This window comes from Hakea prostrata, chromosome 10, assembly GCF_041222555.1.
Source record: "Hakea prostrata isolate BN-2017 chromosome 10, UWA_Hpros_2, whole genome shotgun sequence".
NCBI lineage: Eukaryota > Viridiplantae > Streptophyta > Magnoliopsida > Proteales > Proteaceae > Hakea > Hakea prostrata.
Window position 1 is genome coordinate 40,826,913 of NC_142609.1, and position 18,700 is coordinate 40,845,612.

At 38.2% G+C, this 18,700-nt stretch overlaps 3 protein-coding genes across 3 annotated transcripts; 1 reads left to right on the top strand and 2 right to left on the bottom strand.

Annotated features, from left to right (window-relative positions):
* The first annotated feature begins 3,180 nt into the window (after positions 1–3,180).
* Positions 3,181–5,377, top strand: LOC149002984 (uncharacterized). Its single transcript, XM_089138796.1, has 2 exons — positions 3,181–4,156; positions 4,277–5,377. The coding sequence occupies exons 1-2, from the start codon at positions 3,181–3,183 to the stop codon at positions 4,513–4,515; spliced, it is 1,215 nt and encodes a 404-aa protein (XP_088994922.1). The 3' UTR covers positions 4,516–5,377.
* A 4,707-nt stretch (positions 5,378–10,084) lies between these two features.
* Positions 10,085–10,864, bottom strand: LOC149002985 (agamous-like MADS-box protein AGL61). The gene has a single exon (XM_089138797.1). The coding sequence runs from the start codon at positions 10,793–10,795 to the stop codon at positions 10,085–10,087; it is 711 nt and encodes a 236-aa protein (XP_088994923.1). The 5' UTR covers positions 10,796–10,864.
* Positions 10,865–14,562: 3,698 nt separating this feature from the next.
* Positions 14,563–17,989, bottom strand: LOC149002986 (uncharacterized). The gene is made up of 2 exons (XM_089138352.1): positions 17,680–17,989; positions 14,563–17,415 (listed from the first exon to the last, which is right to left on the bottom strand). The coding sequence occupies exon 2, from the start codon at positions 17,053–17,055 to the stop codon at positions 14,746–14,748; it is 2,310 nt and encodes a 769-aa protein (XP_088994478.1). The 5' UTR covers positions 17,056–17,415; positions 17,680–17,989; the 3' UTR covers positions 14,563–14,745.
* Between the last annotated feature and the right edge of the window lie 711 nt (positions 17,990–18,700).

The following is an 18,700-nucleotide window of genomic DNA, read 5'->3' on the forward strand; positions in this document are numbered from 1 at the left end:
TCTTTTCCCTTTCCCCTCGGTGAACAAGTTCTTTTCAGATACTACACAGGGGGTCTGCAAGCATACCTAATTGTTGAGTAAATTATGCATTAACTGGGTACATAAGATGTAATTATTTGCATCAAGGATGTAATTTTTTTTTCCTGATGGGATGTGATTGCTCCGTTTCTCCATACCTGCAGTTGTCAAAAGTAATCAAGTAAGATTTACGTAATGCCATTTTGATCTTGAAACAGCTATTCAAAATGTATGAGCAAGGCCATTATGAAGCTCCGGTCTGATTGGATTTTGTTAGCCTGGTTCTCCGTGCAATTAAGTTAGAACGGCAGTTTTAATTTTCTTGCAATGGAGGCTTGTCTTATCTTGAGATTTTTCGTAGGTGTTTCAGATTCCAAGTCCCCAACACTTATATGTTGTCATAGAGTGTGTTGTGGCGTAACGTGTATGAGGATGGGTTTGAGGGTGTTTCAAGATGGTTATTTTGGTCTTTTTTGCTGGAGTTGGGGCTTCACTCATTCTTTTGTAAATAGGGTTTTTGTGTGTGTGTGTGTGTTTTTTTTTTTTTTTTTGGGGGGGGGGGGGGGGGGGGGGGGGGAGGGAATAAATGAGTTAGGGCTGTATTCTTCATGTTTGCTGTGGGTCTCAATCCCAGTGAAGGAAGATGGTTGGTGTGTCAGGATGGTAGTGGGCATTAAAAGAAAAATCTATGTAAATGCTTCTCATGAATAAGACCGTTATTTGCTTATGGGTGTGGCTTTTAGGTGAATCATGTAGATCTAATATTTGATGTGTGTTTTTTCATCATTTTGACAGTTTTGTTATGTAGCTTGGTTTATTTGCTTATGGGTAGGGCCGTAACAGGGTCGGGCCGGGTCGGGCTCTTGCAATTTCAAGTTCAGTTATATTTATAATCTATATCCATTCTCGCTTTGATCCTAATTCAGGGTCAATGATTATTGTCTTTGGGCTCTAAGCCTCACGAAGCCAAGTGAAGTCCATTTTCAGCTTGATTGGTGCTGTCTATGGCCCTGGTTTGGCCCTATTCCTAGCCCTAGTCCTGAGTGGTCATATATTTGGCTCTGTCCTTGGCTTTGATTCGCCTTGTCCCTAGCCCTGATTGACCCTATACATAGCCCTGACCTTGATCGGTCATATCTTTGTCCATGTTCTTAATTTATTGAGATCAAGCATCAGGACGGATAGAGACAGGCCCGGCAGCCCAAAGAGTAATCTTAGATCCGCCTTTCCCTAAGCAAGGTGATAATATTTTGGTCCTAACCTGCCATCAGGGCTAAAATCTTGAGTCTAAGCCCTAATGGGGCTCAGGTGGCTTAGGGTGCTTAGGGTGGGTGGGTCAATTTTGCACCTCTACTTATGGGCTGACTATAAAAAGTTTTTTAGAATAATACTGTTCTGAGTTTTAGTAATTTGCTAAGTATAAGTTCTCCTAAACGGATGTCTGTAATTTGAATACGAGTATTTAACTATTCCTCGACAAGGGTCAGGGAATAGTTAAATACTCTTTTGATTTTTTCCATTTTTTCTAAGTCAAGCCAGCCGTGTAAATTACCTCCAACGCTAATGCTGTTCCAAAGTAAGTAAGAATATTTTTATTTTTATTGTTATTTTTTTTGGGGATGGGGAGGGGTATAATATATACCTTCTTAGAAAGGTGAATGCATGAATTTTTTTTTTTTTGTGGGGGTGGAGGGAGGGCAATGGGGATATACATATACTATAAGTTGGAGTCGAATTAATGATATCTTCATAAAAGAAGCGTTGGTCTTACTAATTAAACAATCCTAGGATGGTCGTAATTTCTTCACTAAGAAATGTTAGTCATTACCAATGGAATAACCTTCAAAGGTTTTATAGACCCCATACTGGCAGGTTATAAAAATAAAGATTCATACTACTATAGTTCAAATCCAAGTTATTAAATCACTGATGAGATATTTTATTGATCTCTAAATATGTAGTATGATGGAAGGCTATGATCCACAATCTGATCATTGGTTTTATATTTTATGACATTCATGTTGAGAGTTTCTTAAAAAAAAAACAAAAAATGTTGCGAGTTTTTTCCACTTCTAAGTAGAAGATATTGTGAATACAAGATGAAAAATCTTTTTGGAAGATTTTTTTTTCTTCTAAGTGAAAAAGAGTTCTCCAAAAAAAGGGGAAAAAATTAATGTGATAGAAACTTTAAAGTAGGGGCGAAACCAGGATTCAACATTGGGGGGCAAAGAATAAAAGTTCAGATAACCTTTTTGTTGGGGAAGTAATGCTTTTCTGCATTTTGGACTCTTATAACACCTATTGAGGGTTCTACTTCTGAATTATTTTATTATATTATGGAATAAGCCCACCATATTTTATGGGGTCCACCTATATTTGAAAAAGATAGGTAAATTATTGATAATGATATTTTTTCAATAAATATAAGTAAATTAAAGTAATAATACAAAAATATTATATACATAAAAGTTAGATGTAAACAAAAATTTCTTTGGTAAAGGAAGATTTCAAATCAAAGAAATTGTTTTTTAAGCTAAGAGATGCAAACCAATGATAGTTAGCTACCCTACTAACTATGGACATTTTATTCACAATATATTATCAAATAACAAAAATTACAAAATAAATAAAGAAATAGAGAATTAATCGAATAAGAAGAATAACAAAACAAAGAGAAAAGGAGAAACGAGAAATAAATTGAGAAAGAAAATGAATACCTAATTGTGGAAAATATTTTTTTTCCAAATTTTTCTTAAGCTTATAGAAAAGAAGAGAATAAACAAGTTGAAAAGAAGAGATGAGAGATGAGGTGGTAGGAGAAAATAAATAGAGATTGAGGAGTTAGATTTTAATTAGGAATGACATTCATATTCATTATTTTACTTTTAAAAATTATTCTCAATATTGAAAGGGTCAAATAGTGATATTTCACATGTGGGAAGTAAAAAACTGAAAAAATATACGTAATTGTCTACAGTGTCTTGTTGTCAACTTGGTTTTGCCTATTCACCTAAATTGTTTAGAGACTATTTATAAGGAAACTTAAAACCCTAATTCTAGTGTTAATTTCGATTTTATCCGGTGATTGTAATTAACTTAAATTCTATTTAACGAAAACTATAAATAGTAACATCCAAATAATTCAAGACACCCAACATGATGATGGATGAACAGTCAATTCAGAAGAGCAGGAGGCGTAGAAGAAGCGGGTTCGACCTCTTTGAAGAACCAGAACCAGAAATCGCTATCGGGACAGAATCAGAGCAACGTCCTTCAATTCAGAAGAGGACGAGAAGGCAGTGGGAGGTTTTAGACAAACGAGAACAAGAAGCTAGAATCGAAAAGGAAAAGGATGAATCTTGGACTGAAATCGTCACCAGGGTTTTTGGTGTTGTCGCATCTACGTTGGGAATTCCTACATTGTTTCCCCTCTTGAAAATTTTCTGTCGAAGTAAGGTATCTTCGAAATCTCGTTATATAGGAATCAAGATTGTGCAGCAGATTGCAATCTTGATGCGAAGTGAAGTTCTTCCCCATCTTAATTCCCTTTTGGAAATCATAGAAAAGGGTCTCAAGGATGAAAATCATGAAGTAAAAATAGTTACTGCATTGTCTGTGTCTGCTCTTGCTGAGGTAGTTGCACCATATGGAATAGAAAGCTTTCATTCAGTGTTGAAGCTTTTGTGGCAGGGGATTTGCTCAGACTATTGGAATGAAAACGTATTAGCTCCTTTTTTCAAGGCAGTTGGGTTTATAATTCCACTTATGAGTGCAAAATCTGCTAATTATAATACGAAAGAACTGATGAACAGGCTTATTCGGTGTTTTAAAACTTCTGATGAAGAGACGAAGAAAACTGTGTTGATAGTGGTGAAGCAATGTGTGAGCACACAAGGAGTAGAGGCCTACTACATTAGTAATACGATTGTGCCCTACTTCTTTCCTTGCTTCTGGCCTAGAAAGACGGTAGCAGATAATATAATTTATGATAAGCAACTTGTAGATACAACTCTGGAGATTGCAAAGAGAATTGGTGCCATTGATACAATATGGAGAATAGTTGAAGGGCTTAAAGATGAGAGTGAACCACATAGGCGTATGACGATGGAGACAATTGGGAAGATCTTTAACAACTGGGGTGAGTTTTATATTGTTGAGGATTTGGAATGTCTTCTTTTTAGTGGGATGATAAATGCTTTTAAATATCAGACCAGTGAGATCAGTGATGACATTAAAGTGATGCTCACTGGGTTTGCAGCAGTGGTTAATGCTTCGACGTTCAAAACCAGATCTCTTCCCCGTATACGTGCTATGATAAGGAGCCGTGCAACTTTTGAGAGCAGGACATTCAGGCAGCAGGCATTAGACCTCGAATCAATGATCAACATTGCAACTGAGCGATGCAAAGAGGAGGGTCATGTGACTCAGCGCATAACTGATGAATGGATCCTGAGGTTTGACAAGCCAAACAAGGTCTGGGAGGTGCAAAGGTGCTGATGGATTCAAGTATATACTGATGGAGGGCATGTAGGAGTCTATATTATACTACAGTTAACAAATTTACATCTTGATTCTGCTTGCTGTGCCTCTTAATATGGGTATATTACATCTCTGTGGCTACACTTGGGGCCTTTATTTTTCCTTTTGTTGATATAGAACACCTTAAATGTGGCTTACATCTCTGTGGCTAAACTTAAGCTTTTATTCTTCCTTTTGTTGATATAGAACACCTTAAGTGTGGCATACTATGCTCATGATGCATTCTAAACTTACATGGATTTTTTGATTCAGTATATCTTGGATATATGTATCACTAAACCAGATTTACTTTGTGTTGGATATCTATAAAGGGATAGACATTTATTAGCTAGGTGCTTGACAACCCTATTATTGTGTAGTGCGAACACATTCTTTGGCTCACTATGATTGAGGTTCAAGAGAACTAATGGCATTAATGTTTTGAGAATGAGGAAACATTTTGTGATAGAGAGAGTTACTAAATGTACTCTTATTAGGGAACATCAAGGATAAATTCTTGTGCATGATTGGATTAGAAGTTGTATCTGTATTGTTTAAATGGTTTACAAAACCTTCGTATAGACTGATACATTATATGGATGTTTTGGCCCTAAACAATCAAATGTGTTTCGGTAGATTCTGGTCATGCGCATCCACATTTGAATTTGGAATGGAGATGGACACAGTATTGATATACATGCCCCAAATTCTATAGCAACAAAGATGTTGGTTAGCTGAGTCTTGGACATAGTTAGTTGTTATTATGGAAGGATACTGCTAGGATTTTCTATTAATTAATTAATGATTCAATTAATCAGATAATGATGCAATTATTTTTTATCCTAAGTAAATAAATAATTATTTCTCTCTTTCCTTAGATCAATCTGGTTAAATCAGTTTTTGGTAAAATTTGGTTGGATTGGTGAAGCACGCAATCACGATACATAGAATCTTAAATGATCATACGAAAACTTGAACTATGAGTGTTGTGATTGAAAGATCGACCATTGCTGAAACCAGAAAAGTCACAGTCCAATCACTAAAAAAGAGAAAAATGAAATTCAAGTAATAATAAAGAGCTTAATCTGTGAATTTCCTCCTGTTTAGCTTCAATGTTTTAGAAATCAATCGGTAAAGCTTTGAGATTCCTCGATGAACAAGGAAGCAAAAGCAGAAAGAAAGAGACTTGCAGAAATATGATTAGTGAAGAAACTTGAAGACAAAAAAGCTAATTCATTGGGAAATTGAGGTGGTGCAGACAATAACATCCGAATTACAAACAACCAGCTCTGCATCATTAGGTATCAACACCAAAGAACCAGATGTTTTCCAACTCTCAAGGCCTTCTTGAGCCTGTGCTGCCTTCTTCAACTGAAATTGGCAGATGAGAATAAACTTCCTATTAGTGACACCTGGATAACAGCATTTACCAAGTTAGAAAGCCATCTTAATGCTCCGGGGAAAATCATTTGGTGGTAAAACACTTGTTAATCACATTACCTCAAATGTATCTTTTCCCACAGAGTTATAGACAAAATGCTGCAACAATAGGGTCTATGGAAGATGGGACAGGCACCACCGCATTGGCAGGAAGGATATGTTCTTCACTGTATAAACCCATAGGTTTACCAGTAAAGCCTGCTTTTCTTTTCTGCTCCTTGATCTTTTTTCCCCTTTTCTACTTCAGTATCTAGTACAGAAAACAGAGACTCAAGACTGGAATGTATATGATCAAAAACATACAGGGCAGTTAAGGACACCATAAGGGGATTTCTCATTCTATTATAATCAAATTAGAAGGTATTTCTAAATGTGCAAAAAATTTGTTGGAATTTAGTGATAGAGATGTAATCAAACCACAAGAACACTAGGAAGTTCATGTCAGAGTACAATAATTACACAGCCTCTGAGAACTTGTAAAATGCAATTTCTTACTGTGGCACTCACAAACAAGACCAATGTTTTTAGTTTTTATATTTTACATAAACCAACAGAATCAAGGGGCGGGCCTTGGTGCAACGGATGGTGAAACACAATAAACCAACAGAATCGACAATAGAATCTCATCCCTATACATAAATAATCAAAAAGAGAAATGGAATCAAACCTTTACTGTTCATATGCCTGAAAAGTAAGTCCCCTGCCAACGTATTTGCAGATAAGTGGATAGAGAAGAGCAAGAGATGAGGAACAATGTCTCGAGTAGCTGAAAAAGAGATGAACAACATCTTCAGGAAGAACACAAATCCTCAGAGTTTAAAGAAAAAATTATAAAAAGAATTTTGGACGAACAGGGGGTTGGGGTGGGGGGGGGGGGGGAGATAATGTACTTCATAGTATTTAACTTTTTTCCCACCCAACACCCACTGTTGGAAGTTCTCTTTCTCATTTTGCAACTAATAATATTTTTTTCCTCTTTTTTCCTTATTTTTTTCTTCTAAGTTCAACCTCCATTCTTTAGCCTACTATTGATTCAGCAACTAAATTGAACTTCTTAAGTTCTGAGGATTGGAATTAGTGGTGACAGCATGCACATCTATATATGCTTCTGTAGTTCTAAGAATTATGCTTAAAATTCAAGCATAGTTGGGCAGAAACTCGGTGACCAGAGTTCAGAATTATAAGAATTAGAATCTGAACCAAAACTTTTAGAATGGGGAAGAGTTGGGGTTAGGAGTTTTTCAGCTGGAAAGTAAGGAATTTTGGACTTTGTGTGATGTCAGAGTTGTGTGTGTGTCTGAGAGAGAATCTAATGAACCCATTAAAAACCAACCATCACAAGAAATCAGGCAACCAACCACTGAAAATGGGAGCTGCAGCATTGTTGGAGGAATTTGAGAGAAGGTTGGAGTGGAAGGGGAAGTGGTTGGATGCAAGAGCATGGGGAAGTGCAGAGATGGTCCCAAATGTGAAGGTTGTGAATGCTTGTGACAAAAGTTCATTGGATGGAAAGGAGAGGCCTGTTGGACCTACAACCAACCCTTTGTGTATTGGGGTGAGATCGGACAATGCCAGTGAAATTTGGACTAATTCTTTTGGGGATGGAAGAAAATTTATAGGTCTGCTGAAAACTTAAAAAGGAATGTATCTAATTCAAGAAACAATTAATGAATGTGGAAAACAATGAGGTTTTTGTTTGGAAATGCTTACCTAATGGTGAATGTGACCTACAACCAACCCTTTGGAAATGCTTACAATATGGTATACTCAAAACATGTGAATGTATTTGATTATTTTAATCCTTTTCATGTAAATTCTATGCTCTACAGTAGAAGTGAAAGGTTAAATCATCAAAGTGCAGACTGAATAGGAACTGGAACTGACTCCAGTGCAAATCCAAGGCTTGCTAAATTGAATTATTAGGGTTTCACTATTCTTTTTGACAGTATGTGCCTTTGCTTAAAACCTTTCTTCAGGCAGTCTGCTGTGGTCACTTGACCTCCAAAAGTATTTTTCTATTATAGAGGGAAGTTCAGCCTCTTCAACATTTCTTTGAGGAGGAGAAGTGCTTAGCAGATGAGCTTTACAACTGATCATTAACATGCAAAGTCTGATTATATGATCTTATTAGCATTTTTAGAAAGGAAATGCATCATTTGTTTTAGAAAGATTGAGATTTTTCTTCCACAAACAGAAATGTTAGTGTTTTTATCCTCCGGAAAATGTATTCTTTGTTTGAGACATCGGCAAATTAAAACTGACCAAGTGTAACAAAAAAAAGCATTGATTAGAGCAAAAGCTACCAAAATGATCAAATAAAGTGCTAAGCAGCGATTAACATGTTGAACAGCAACTCCCCTGTTCCTTATGGGGTGAGAGGGGTTATTGAAGACATCAGTACTTGGCCTGTAAGTTTATGAGTTGCATTTTTTTTTGCTCCCAGGGAATCCAACCATTACCATATAATGATTCCCTGTCCTGGAAGGCCCATTCCTTGACGGGAAGGAAAGTTTGGTTAGTTTTTGCTTGAGAAGAAGATAATCTAAAAAATTCTAATCCAGTCAAACAGAGTATAAAGACCACGACTATGATGCAATCAACAAAGAACCCAAAAGGCCCTCAACAATAAAACCCGCTGTTGTGTGCCTTATTGAAGATGGCTTTGCATCTGATCTCATCTTCTCTTCATCATAAGACAGAAACTTACAATTCAAGCAGCAGATCTCATCAATGTTGAAAAGATTCTCCTTTTGGTGATCCACAGCTCTTGATTTAGACAAAATTCACCAGAAGCACCAGAAGTCCAACCATGAAAAGACAAACAGTAATAGCAACAACTCGAAGCCCATAAAACTTGGGCAGGAAGAATGACAAAAGATCTCAGATTATCAGCTTTAGGACCAATAGCATGATAAGAATCACAGAATGTGAAAGCTAGGCGGATCAACAAGCATGAAGACAAAAGCAGCAGCTTTAAATCCTTGTGAGATGCGGTCTGCAAAAGGCAATACAATCAAAGCAACAAGAGCTTGAATCTTGTCATATTACATGGATATTTATACATTCCAAGAGCAAACAGCCTAATTAGGCTCTGAATCTGCATCTATGCGTATAAGCTCTAAGGCTTTGAAAAGGAAGATGAATACGATCACTTCACTGTTGTGATTTTGAGGACTAGAATTAGTGGGCAAAGCATGCACATCTAAACATGCTTCTGTAGTTCTAAGAATTGTGCTTAAAATTCAAGAGTTCATAGTTTGGCAGGAATAAAGTACTAAAATCTGGCCAGAGTTCAATATTATTAGAATTAGAATCTGAAGCAAAACTTTTAGAATGGGAAAGGGTTGGGTTTAGGGTTTTCAGCAACAAAAAAGTAAGGATGTTGGACTTGCATGCTTCTTCTTCATGGGATGGCAGAGAGAGAGGGGGAGATTATTAATTTACTCCTCAAATGCTCCTGAATGCAGTTTTACCAATCCAAAGAGGGTTGAGACCTGAATGCTATGCATATCATTGATTTCCAATAAATGATAACCTTTTACAAGATCATGTCAACAATACCCCCATCAAGTATGTGGTCTGGTATTCCTCTCTTCTTTCATACATCAGTGAAACCAATCAACCAACCAACCAATGAAAAAAAAACATGCCAACCCACTTCTGATATTCAATCATAAACACAATTAATGTGAGGAACTAAGCTAAAGAGTCGTACAAGAATCTAATAAAACTCAGTTTTCCATGACAAAAATTTAATGTGAGGCAACGAACCATCACAAGCAACCATAAACACAATAAAAGTGAGTAAATATGCCCAATAATCCAACAAGCCAGTAGTACAAGAATCTAATAAAATTCTATTTTCCATCAACAAATAGAACATATCTGTCTTAGTTTTCCCAAAACTCATAAAAAGAACAAACACAAATTCAGAAAGTATACACAATTCCATTTGTTCCTTCAAAGACACTAAATATTTAAAGATGGAAGCAAGAAAATACAAATGGTTTCCGGCTAGAAGATCCAGGATACAAGTCTGAAAACTAATGGTGCTAAGTCCTGAAGACTACCTCTACTGATTTCAAAAATCAACCTAGCTACATTCAAACTACTCTTCAAACGAGGACCAAGAACAAGAATCGAAGTCGTCAAGGCCTTGGAAGTCATTAAGACCAAAATCCATCTGAAATCCATCATGAGCAGCGCATGAAGTATTTACCTCAGACACTGTTGAGGCAGGGATAACAAAATCCAGAGGATCAGGATTTACTGGGGAGAACGATGGTGAAGGTGATGAAGAAGAGGCTTCCATGGACATCAAATCATGAGCACGTCTGTTCACATTCTTCTTAAACTCTTCCATAGCCACCATCAACTTCTTTAACTCAGCCACATCATGTTCGTCAATGGGCTTTTCCCACCAGCAATCCAGCACTTGATCTGCCTTCAACCCATTTAAGGTCTCTGCTTTCTTCTTCTCAGTTGCGAGTTCTTGTGTTACTTGGGTGAGTTGCCGGCTAAGTTCTCGGACAAAATCATCTCCGTGTGGAATCACAGCATCTTTGTTCGGGACAACAGAGTCTACCCCATCGACGTAGCGGTTGATCATCGAATGAACAGAGGGGTGAGCGAAAGAATAGATTTTACCAGCCGGAGAGAAGACCATCAATGCAACCTCTGCTCCACACAAGATACTAAGCTCGGTTGCCTTGTTGAACAACCCATTCCGTCGTTTTGAGAATGTAACCTGTCTATGTTTTTCGTGTTGAATGCGCTTGATTTCGATCTTCTGCTTTCCCTTACCCTTCTTCCCCGCCATAACGCGGCAATGGTTTCTTCAAAGGAACAGGAGCCAAGTTGCAGAAGCTTTAATCACCAAGCACGAGGAAGCTTTTCTAGAATCTTGAATTTAAGTACCGTTGCAGTGGGATTTCCTTTTAAGATTTTTTCCGGTCAAATCTTGGATTTTCCTCTCTCTTGAATATTCTAATTTTGCAAATTTGGTAACACTTTGCTTTTCAACTAACTCAATTAGAGAGCTGTCTTTACAGTTTTTGTATATATTTTTTTCGTGGTAAATATAATTAGATGGTGTAAATTGTACTAAACACTGTCAAAAATTACTTGAGTAAAAGTAAAAAATGAATGGCTAAATGTGAATTTGGGTGGACATGCAACGCTACTGAGTGGGTGGAAAAATTTAGATGTATTGTATATTTTTTATGGGGTTCGAGGAATAAAGATGTTCATGATGAAGCTTATATCAGACTCGGAAATGGGTATACTATCATACAAGAGTATTATATGATGGTAAAGAACGCTTGGGAGTAAAGTATAACAGCTACTCTCCACCCGTTGCAGGAAAAGAGGCGACAGGGTTGGATGTGTCCTCGTAGATGATGGTTCAAGTGCAATACTGATGTGTCGGTGAGCACTCGGGATAATATTACCCAGTTAGGGGGCTATTATTTGTGATCAAGATGGCAAATTTTGAGTTGGTTTTGCAAAGAAAGAGAGGATGTGTGAGGTTTTGGAAGCAGAATTGCTAGCGATTAAAGAAGTACTAAGATTTGCTCTAGACATGGGAGCATGGCTAATTCAAATGGAGACGAATTCTCAAAAGGTAGTTACTATGCTTGAATTTCAAGCAATGGATCTAAGGAAATATCAATCCTTAGTAATTTCTATTCGGCAACTAATGGCTCAAGGCGCCATGTTAGATTTTCCTATGTAGGAAGAGCAGATAATGGAGCAGCAGATTGGGCTTCAAGAATGAATAATGAGGCTTGCAATAGGCATTACTGTGGTAAATTTCCAGGACCCGCCCCAAGACTTCATGGCAATTTTAAAGTCAAATGCTTTGACTGAGTCCTTGTAATGTTTGTTTTTCTCTTTGGGTCTGTGATCCCATTTTCATACCCCGAAAAAAAAGTCAAAAATATAAATTAATAACACTAAAAAGAAAAAATTTATTCCTACGCCAAAGACTCCTTTAGGAATGTCCGAAAGAAACAACATTATTCATTCTAAAATTTCACATTCACTTCATTTTCCCTATATGATAAGTCTTTTTTTTTGTCCCAAGAATGATAATAACATGGCAAACCACTTAGCTCCGAAGGCCACATCTATGATGGATAAGTCTGTCATAACCTATTTCCATTCTTTGGCTTGTGGACTTGTGTCAATACAATGTCCAACCTCTTTGAAAAATGACTCATGGATCAAAATAAATTTTTTTTTTTGCCCAAATACTAAATATTATATTAACATCCAGGGTAATCTCCCTGGAAGCAAAAGAGTGGTTTCACAGAAGAAACATTGTGGGACAAACCACCAAAACCTATCAAAATCAAACCGACTTGTTCCACAAGCAATTGTATTTGCAAAGGAATTGGAAGACCTATTAAACAGACCTGAACTCAATATAAGAAAAACTAGAGCAAAATCGTTGAATTTTTCTCACAAGACTCAAATTAGCCCAATCAATGGACTAACCAAAACAATTTAAAGAAGTAACAAGTGATTGACAATCTCAAAACAAAACAAGCCTATCAACATGTAAAGACAGCAAAAAGTACTCCATCCCTAGTGGCCTCCACCTCAACTGTTGTGGCCAAGAAACCATGGCAATACTTGGTTTGAGCAGCTAGAAAGGTGCCTAAAGGATCCCAGAAAATGGTTTCACGACCACTTTTTGGGAGGATTTGCACCATGCTCCATCCGTGTATACCTGAAAAATATCATCAATACAGATGTTATCAGTTGGATTACAAGAAAAACTCTTTAGAGGTACCAACAATGTGTGAATTTGCAGCCAAAATTTCAGGAACTTGAGAAGAGAACCAGTTCATAATATTAGGAACCGAAATAGAACTGTTTATTGATTTCCAAATACACAAAACCAAAGTAGTCCATAAAACATCAACTACATGCATTTCCTCATATCCTTGAAACTTAGAATGAATGAAAGAAATTCACTCCACTATTGAAGAACCTAAAAATTCAGACGTTTCAATTCTAAGTGGAGATAATTGCCAACATTCTTTAGCATAAAGACAAAAGAACAATGCACGACATATAGATTCATTAGAAGAAGCACACAAAAGACATATTGGGGAGGGGGAGAACTTTTATAAAATAAAATATCACATACAGATAAGGCCTCATGAGATACTTTCCAAATAAAATGCCTAACCTTGGTTAAGGTGAGGATGTTCCAAATATATTTCAAATGAGAAGAAACTGAGGATGAAGAAGCAATATTACCATGGCAATCAGATATGGAGAGGCACATAAAATATGCAAGTTTTATAGCAAGTTTTCCTTTTAATGATTTGCTCCAAACCCAAGGGTCTCGAGTGTCAAATGAAAGAATTGGTAATGTCCGGATCTGTTTCCACCTCTTGAGCCGAGAATAGAGACAGAAGCATAGGAACATTCCATTGTATGGTCTGCCACTCAATCAGTTGATTCACTTTTGTAGGTCCATTTGACAAAGAGAAGCAGTAGACTTTGTGAAAAGGGAATGTTAGGTCAAAGAGATTTGATCCTTATGTAAAACAAAAAAAAAACCACAAATAAGAGGTGAGAGATTTGATGATGGAGTTTGGTCTTGCGACCTACATCTTGGGGGCTCAAGAAAGAAGTTGAATCCTCTAAAATAGAGGATATGAAACCTAACAAATTTGTGTACAAAAATTACAGTCAAAGAACGACATCGGCGATCACAATAAGAGAGAGAGCCCGTAATAAATGAACCCAAAAATTAATCTAACCCAAATACATGAACCAACCCAAGTACAAATAGCATAGCCTGAACAAGTAGTATAGACACCGGTTTAAGATGGTTCAAGCTAAACTTAAACCCATGGTCTAATAAAAAATAAAAATTACAGCCCTAACATGGGAAGAGGGTAGCCATAGATCCTTGTAGATGAGAGCTTCCAGGCTATTCCCCACGAGTCCGAATTAGCTCCCCCGACGTGTGCTCCCCGACGGTTCCCGACCACACAAAACAGTGGGGCCCACGGTGAAAAACACTTTTTGGAAAAAACATAAAAAAATTTAAAATTTCATCCGTAGGCCCCACTGTTTTGTGTGGTCGAGAACCCCTTCAGGAAGCACTCTGTGCTACCCCGACGGGGGGAGGATCCGGATTCATTCCCCACTTGCTTACTTAAGGCCTGGAATTAGTAGATATCTACCAACTAAAACACTCCTCCAGCCCTAGGAACAATATCTAGAGGTTTCAACCTTCAAAAAGGACTGATGCCTAAGGTACTTTGCAGATATTAACTAGGCCCATAAACAACCCTGATTACTGAAGAGTCTTCAACATTGTTTTACCAACAAAGCTTTCTGGAAACACTTGATATCCCTAAATCCCAAACTCCCTCGTGTTTCCTCTTACAAAGAGTTTTCCAACGCACCCAATGAATGCCCTGCCCTTGTTATGCTTCCGCCAAAAGTTTTGAATCATTGTTCTATTTATTTATTTTTGGTAAGAATCATTTGTTCTATTTCAAGGCAAAGATCATTGGGCAATTGAAAACGGGACAAAATCCAACTATCCAAAGTGCCGGATTAAGAAGCATAAATATTACTGTTTTAGGACCAAACACAGACACACAAAACAAAAAACGGGAAAAGCATTAGTAAACCCAGACGCCTTGGAATGATGAATCAATAATCAGTTTCAACTTTTATTCTCTTTTTGGTTTTCCAAATACATGAATCAACCAAAACCCTATAATTATATGTTTGGTACTACACTACTTCCCCATTGTTTGGTGCTACACTGCTTCCCAATTCACAAATTTTATCAGGAAGAGCTAGTTCTGGTTTATCATCTGCATGGGTCTTTGCTTCCGTTACACTCGCAGTCGCTCTTGCAGCTTGAAGCAGTTCTACAGGGAGCGAGGTTGCAGCAGGGTCAAGTTCCAAGCATCCTTCAGGCAGGTTACCACACCCTTCTCCTTCCAGCAACCATGATGGCACCTGGTGCGAAAACCGCAACATCTCTTTTCTAGGAATCAACCGCACAGCTTTCTGATCTGGGTTCTTTTGATATACTGTCTTGAACCCATCAATCTTAACGAGTGGAGTGACACAGATTCCAAAATCTTCATTGTAGTCATCAAGAACCTCTACCATCTCGTATTGATGCCTCACCTGGTCTGGCGTGGTTCTGTTCCAATCACGAGACCAATTCCTGTAGATAGCCCAGATTTCTCCTTTCTTAGGGAAAATCCGAATGCAACCACCTCTGCCAGCCTTTGCTCCTTGAAGAACATGAGAGAACATGTTCACCAGTTCCAAATCCTCAGTTTCCCAGGTCCTGAAGTGGCCGCAAGTTTTCACAAAACCGGAATCCAACCAATTGACCGTTCCAAATTCACTATCGGTTTTAGAGTTCAAGTGGGTAATTCGTATCTTGAAGGGCTTCACGGATATAACCTGTCGGATCAGGCAGTATAAGCGAGGCATGCCGTCTTCGCCATCATAAATAGCCCATATCTGTTTCGGTTTAAAGCATTCCTCTGTTCTGTCCTTGTCGAAGTCATGAAAATCAGGATCAGGGACGATTATAGAGACCGATTGAACGGCTCCATTTTCGTTCTTCTGCAACTCAGCAGTGCCTCCAGCTTGGTTGGTATCAACCTTCCTCGGTAGCTTCTCTGCTGGGTTTTCGCCTTTCACTTGAACCATTAACTTCTCAGTGGTGGCGGCGGTGGATTTCATCTCTTCCAACTTTTTTCTGATTTCTGTTCTTGCCTTTTGAACTAGAAGCTCTACAGCATTAAAAGCAGGTCTGGAAGAGACACGTTTAGCTGGAGCTTCCCCTGTGCTAGGGAGCTTGCCATCCTTCACACCATTTCCGACCCCATTGCTCATTTTATTGTCTGATCTCAACTTTCTGGTCTTTTTTCTTTCTTTGCACCTGGTTGCCATAGTACCTTCATCTGCCTTCCTTTTTTTCTCAACCCCACCATTTTGATTGGAAATTTTAGGAACAGAGGACCCAGAGGAAGCAATAATATTCACTGCGTTGTCATTCTCAGAATGATCCTTTTCAACCCTGACTACAGCTGCTGCTCTAGCTGCTGCCTTGATCTTCTCTCCATCCCTTTTGACATTCTTGCCGTTGGGTTGAACAACAGCAGAAGCAGATGAAGAAGTAGACGCAGTCGGAGCAACTGGGATTTGTGTATGAACACCTGCAACTCCAGCAGGGGTTCCAGGAAAAGGACTCCACTGGTATGTCACATTTGGATACTGGTGACCCACTCCAGAATGGAATCCCTGAACCCCAGTTCCGGTGAAAACTACATTGCTGGCTGGATAATATGTCATGGCCGGATAATATGTCACACCATTTAATCCATGATTCCCATTAGCCTTCTTCTCAGGGGAAACTGACCAAGAGCCGAAAGGGCGAACAGAAACATTTTCCGGAGGCTTTGCTGTTTCTACAGCCAGAAAGCTGTTCTTGCAGTTCTTACAGGAAAGTCTCATATCCACATACTCACGGAGATATTCATACTGCACCTGGCATGTAGTGCATATGGTCCAGAAAGTTTGAAGATTGGATTGGTTGCGAGAATTAGAAGACTTGGAACGCGCGTTAACCTTGGGGTTCTTGACTGAAGACTTGGTGGTTTTGACCATAGTAGAGGATTTCTTGCTTCTTCTGAGATCATAAGAAGCTCTTCTAGCACAGTCAGATAACATAGTCCATGCTTCTGAAACAAGCTTGAATGCTCCTTCAGCACCAACGGTTTTATTCTTGTCAGGGTGAAGAATCAGCGCCAATTTCCTGTACTGTTTCCTAACAGTATCTTCATCTGCAACCGGATTAACTCCTAGAACCGAATAATAATCGATTTCTCCATTATTTTTAACCAGCGAAGCAACATAAACTTCAAAGGTGGCCAGCATTTGAGTAATGCCTTCCAGTTCAGGATACACCTTCTGAGCTTTAACTGCGTATTCCCTCGCAGCTGCGAAATCCTTAACGCCAAATTTCTTCTCTGCTGCCTCCTTGGCTTTTACTGCCTCTTCTATGTTGAAATCCATCCAAACTCCAGAAATGAAATGGCACGAAACCCAATTCTCAACGAATCGCCACGGAATGGTCTTCGGTCATCAATCCGAAACACTCGCTTGTCGGAAAACAGATATGGATAAACGAAGATCAGGAGAAATAAAAATCAAATCTTGTCCAAATCCTTCCTCACCGAAACCTTCGGAATTAGGGTTTAAATCGGAAGGTTCTCAACTGGAAGGATTTGATTACCAAATGCCATAACAAGTTGACTTCGAGCTGATCAACCCAACGACCTCTCCACCGGGATAATCTGACCGATCGCTGCAATAAATTACGGAGATTCTCTTTACTTACAAGTTAGTAGAACCTAATTCATCACCAACGGATACCTAATACCAAAAAAACAAACAGTTGAACCATAATTAGTAAATGAAAAACCCTAATTTTGCCGAAACAAATCCAGATGAATCAAAACCCTAGGAAACCGGAGGGGGAAATGAAACGAATCATCCGGAAGGGAGCAATGCCGCTACTACCGAAACGACCCAAATTCAGAAGACAGAAAAATTACAACCCTAAATATCAAAAATTAAAAATCAAAAAATTAAAAAAATTAAAAAATACACACACACAGATGGACTGGAAATCTTTACCGTGCAGTCTCTGATCCGATCATCTCCATTGTCTCTTCGGAGTTCTAACAAATTCAGACACGATCACGCACAGAATCTGCTCCTCGAATATGGATGACATGGATAAATTGTTGAAGTAAAACAAGTGATGGTGATACGGAAACGAAGAGAGAGAATAAGAAAAACGAAGAATTCAACGGAGTGAGACCTGCTGGAAACTGGCCTGCAGTGAAGACTCTCTGTGATTCAGATTTCGTCCATGGCGGAGTGAGGAGTCAGACCAGCACAGAGACGTCGACTACTGTTGCAGACCAAAGTTAACCGAACCACACTGAACCACTGTAATAATATAAGTAAAGAAAAGAAAGAAACGGTTCCGTTTAATATGTGAGGAGCACCAATAAAATAATTTTGGAAAAAAAAATGAATCAAAAGGTGGTGATTTCTCTTCACCCATGGTCAATGCAGAATACCTAGTCAATGTGCATCTACTATAATCCATTTTATGTAAAAATTAATCGTCGTGAGGAGTTGAAATTACAGTGGCCTACGATCGACGTATCAAAATAGTCTCTCAACAAAAACTATTAAGATAAGATCGCGTGAAAATATAAGAATATTATTTATCTGGAATCTTGCTGCATTTAAAACCAGACCCAATCTTAAGAAAAAAGATTGTTAGTTGAAGCATTAAAAGCTAAAGACTCATCCTAATGACGATCATATTAGCAGTTTTGGTCAATGTTGGAGTAATAGTCATGTTGGAGTCAAGTGTTTTTATACAGAAGAGTAGCTACGTTCTTCGAACTACGAGAAGTAAGAATAAATCCATGCAGGAATAATGTATATTTACTAGTTTTGATAACAGTGAGATTTGTTCTTTCATGACCAAGCTGACCACGATTGCATTTTAAATATTGTATCCATGTCTCCTCTTGAAAAGCTTGCATTAGCATCATCTTACTAGAATGTTTGTTTTTCAGAAGTTCTGTTCAATAGTATGCATGGGAGATTTGGCGTAGGTGCTTTCCTGATGCGATAG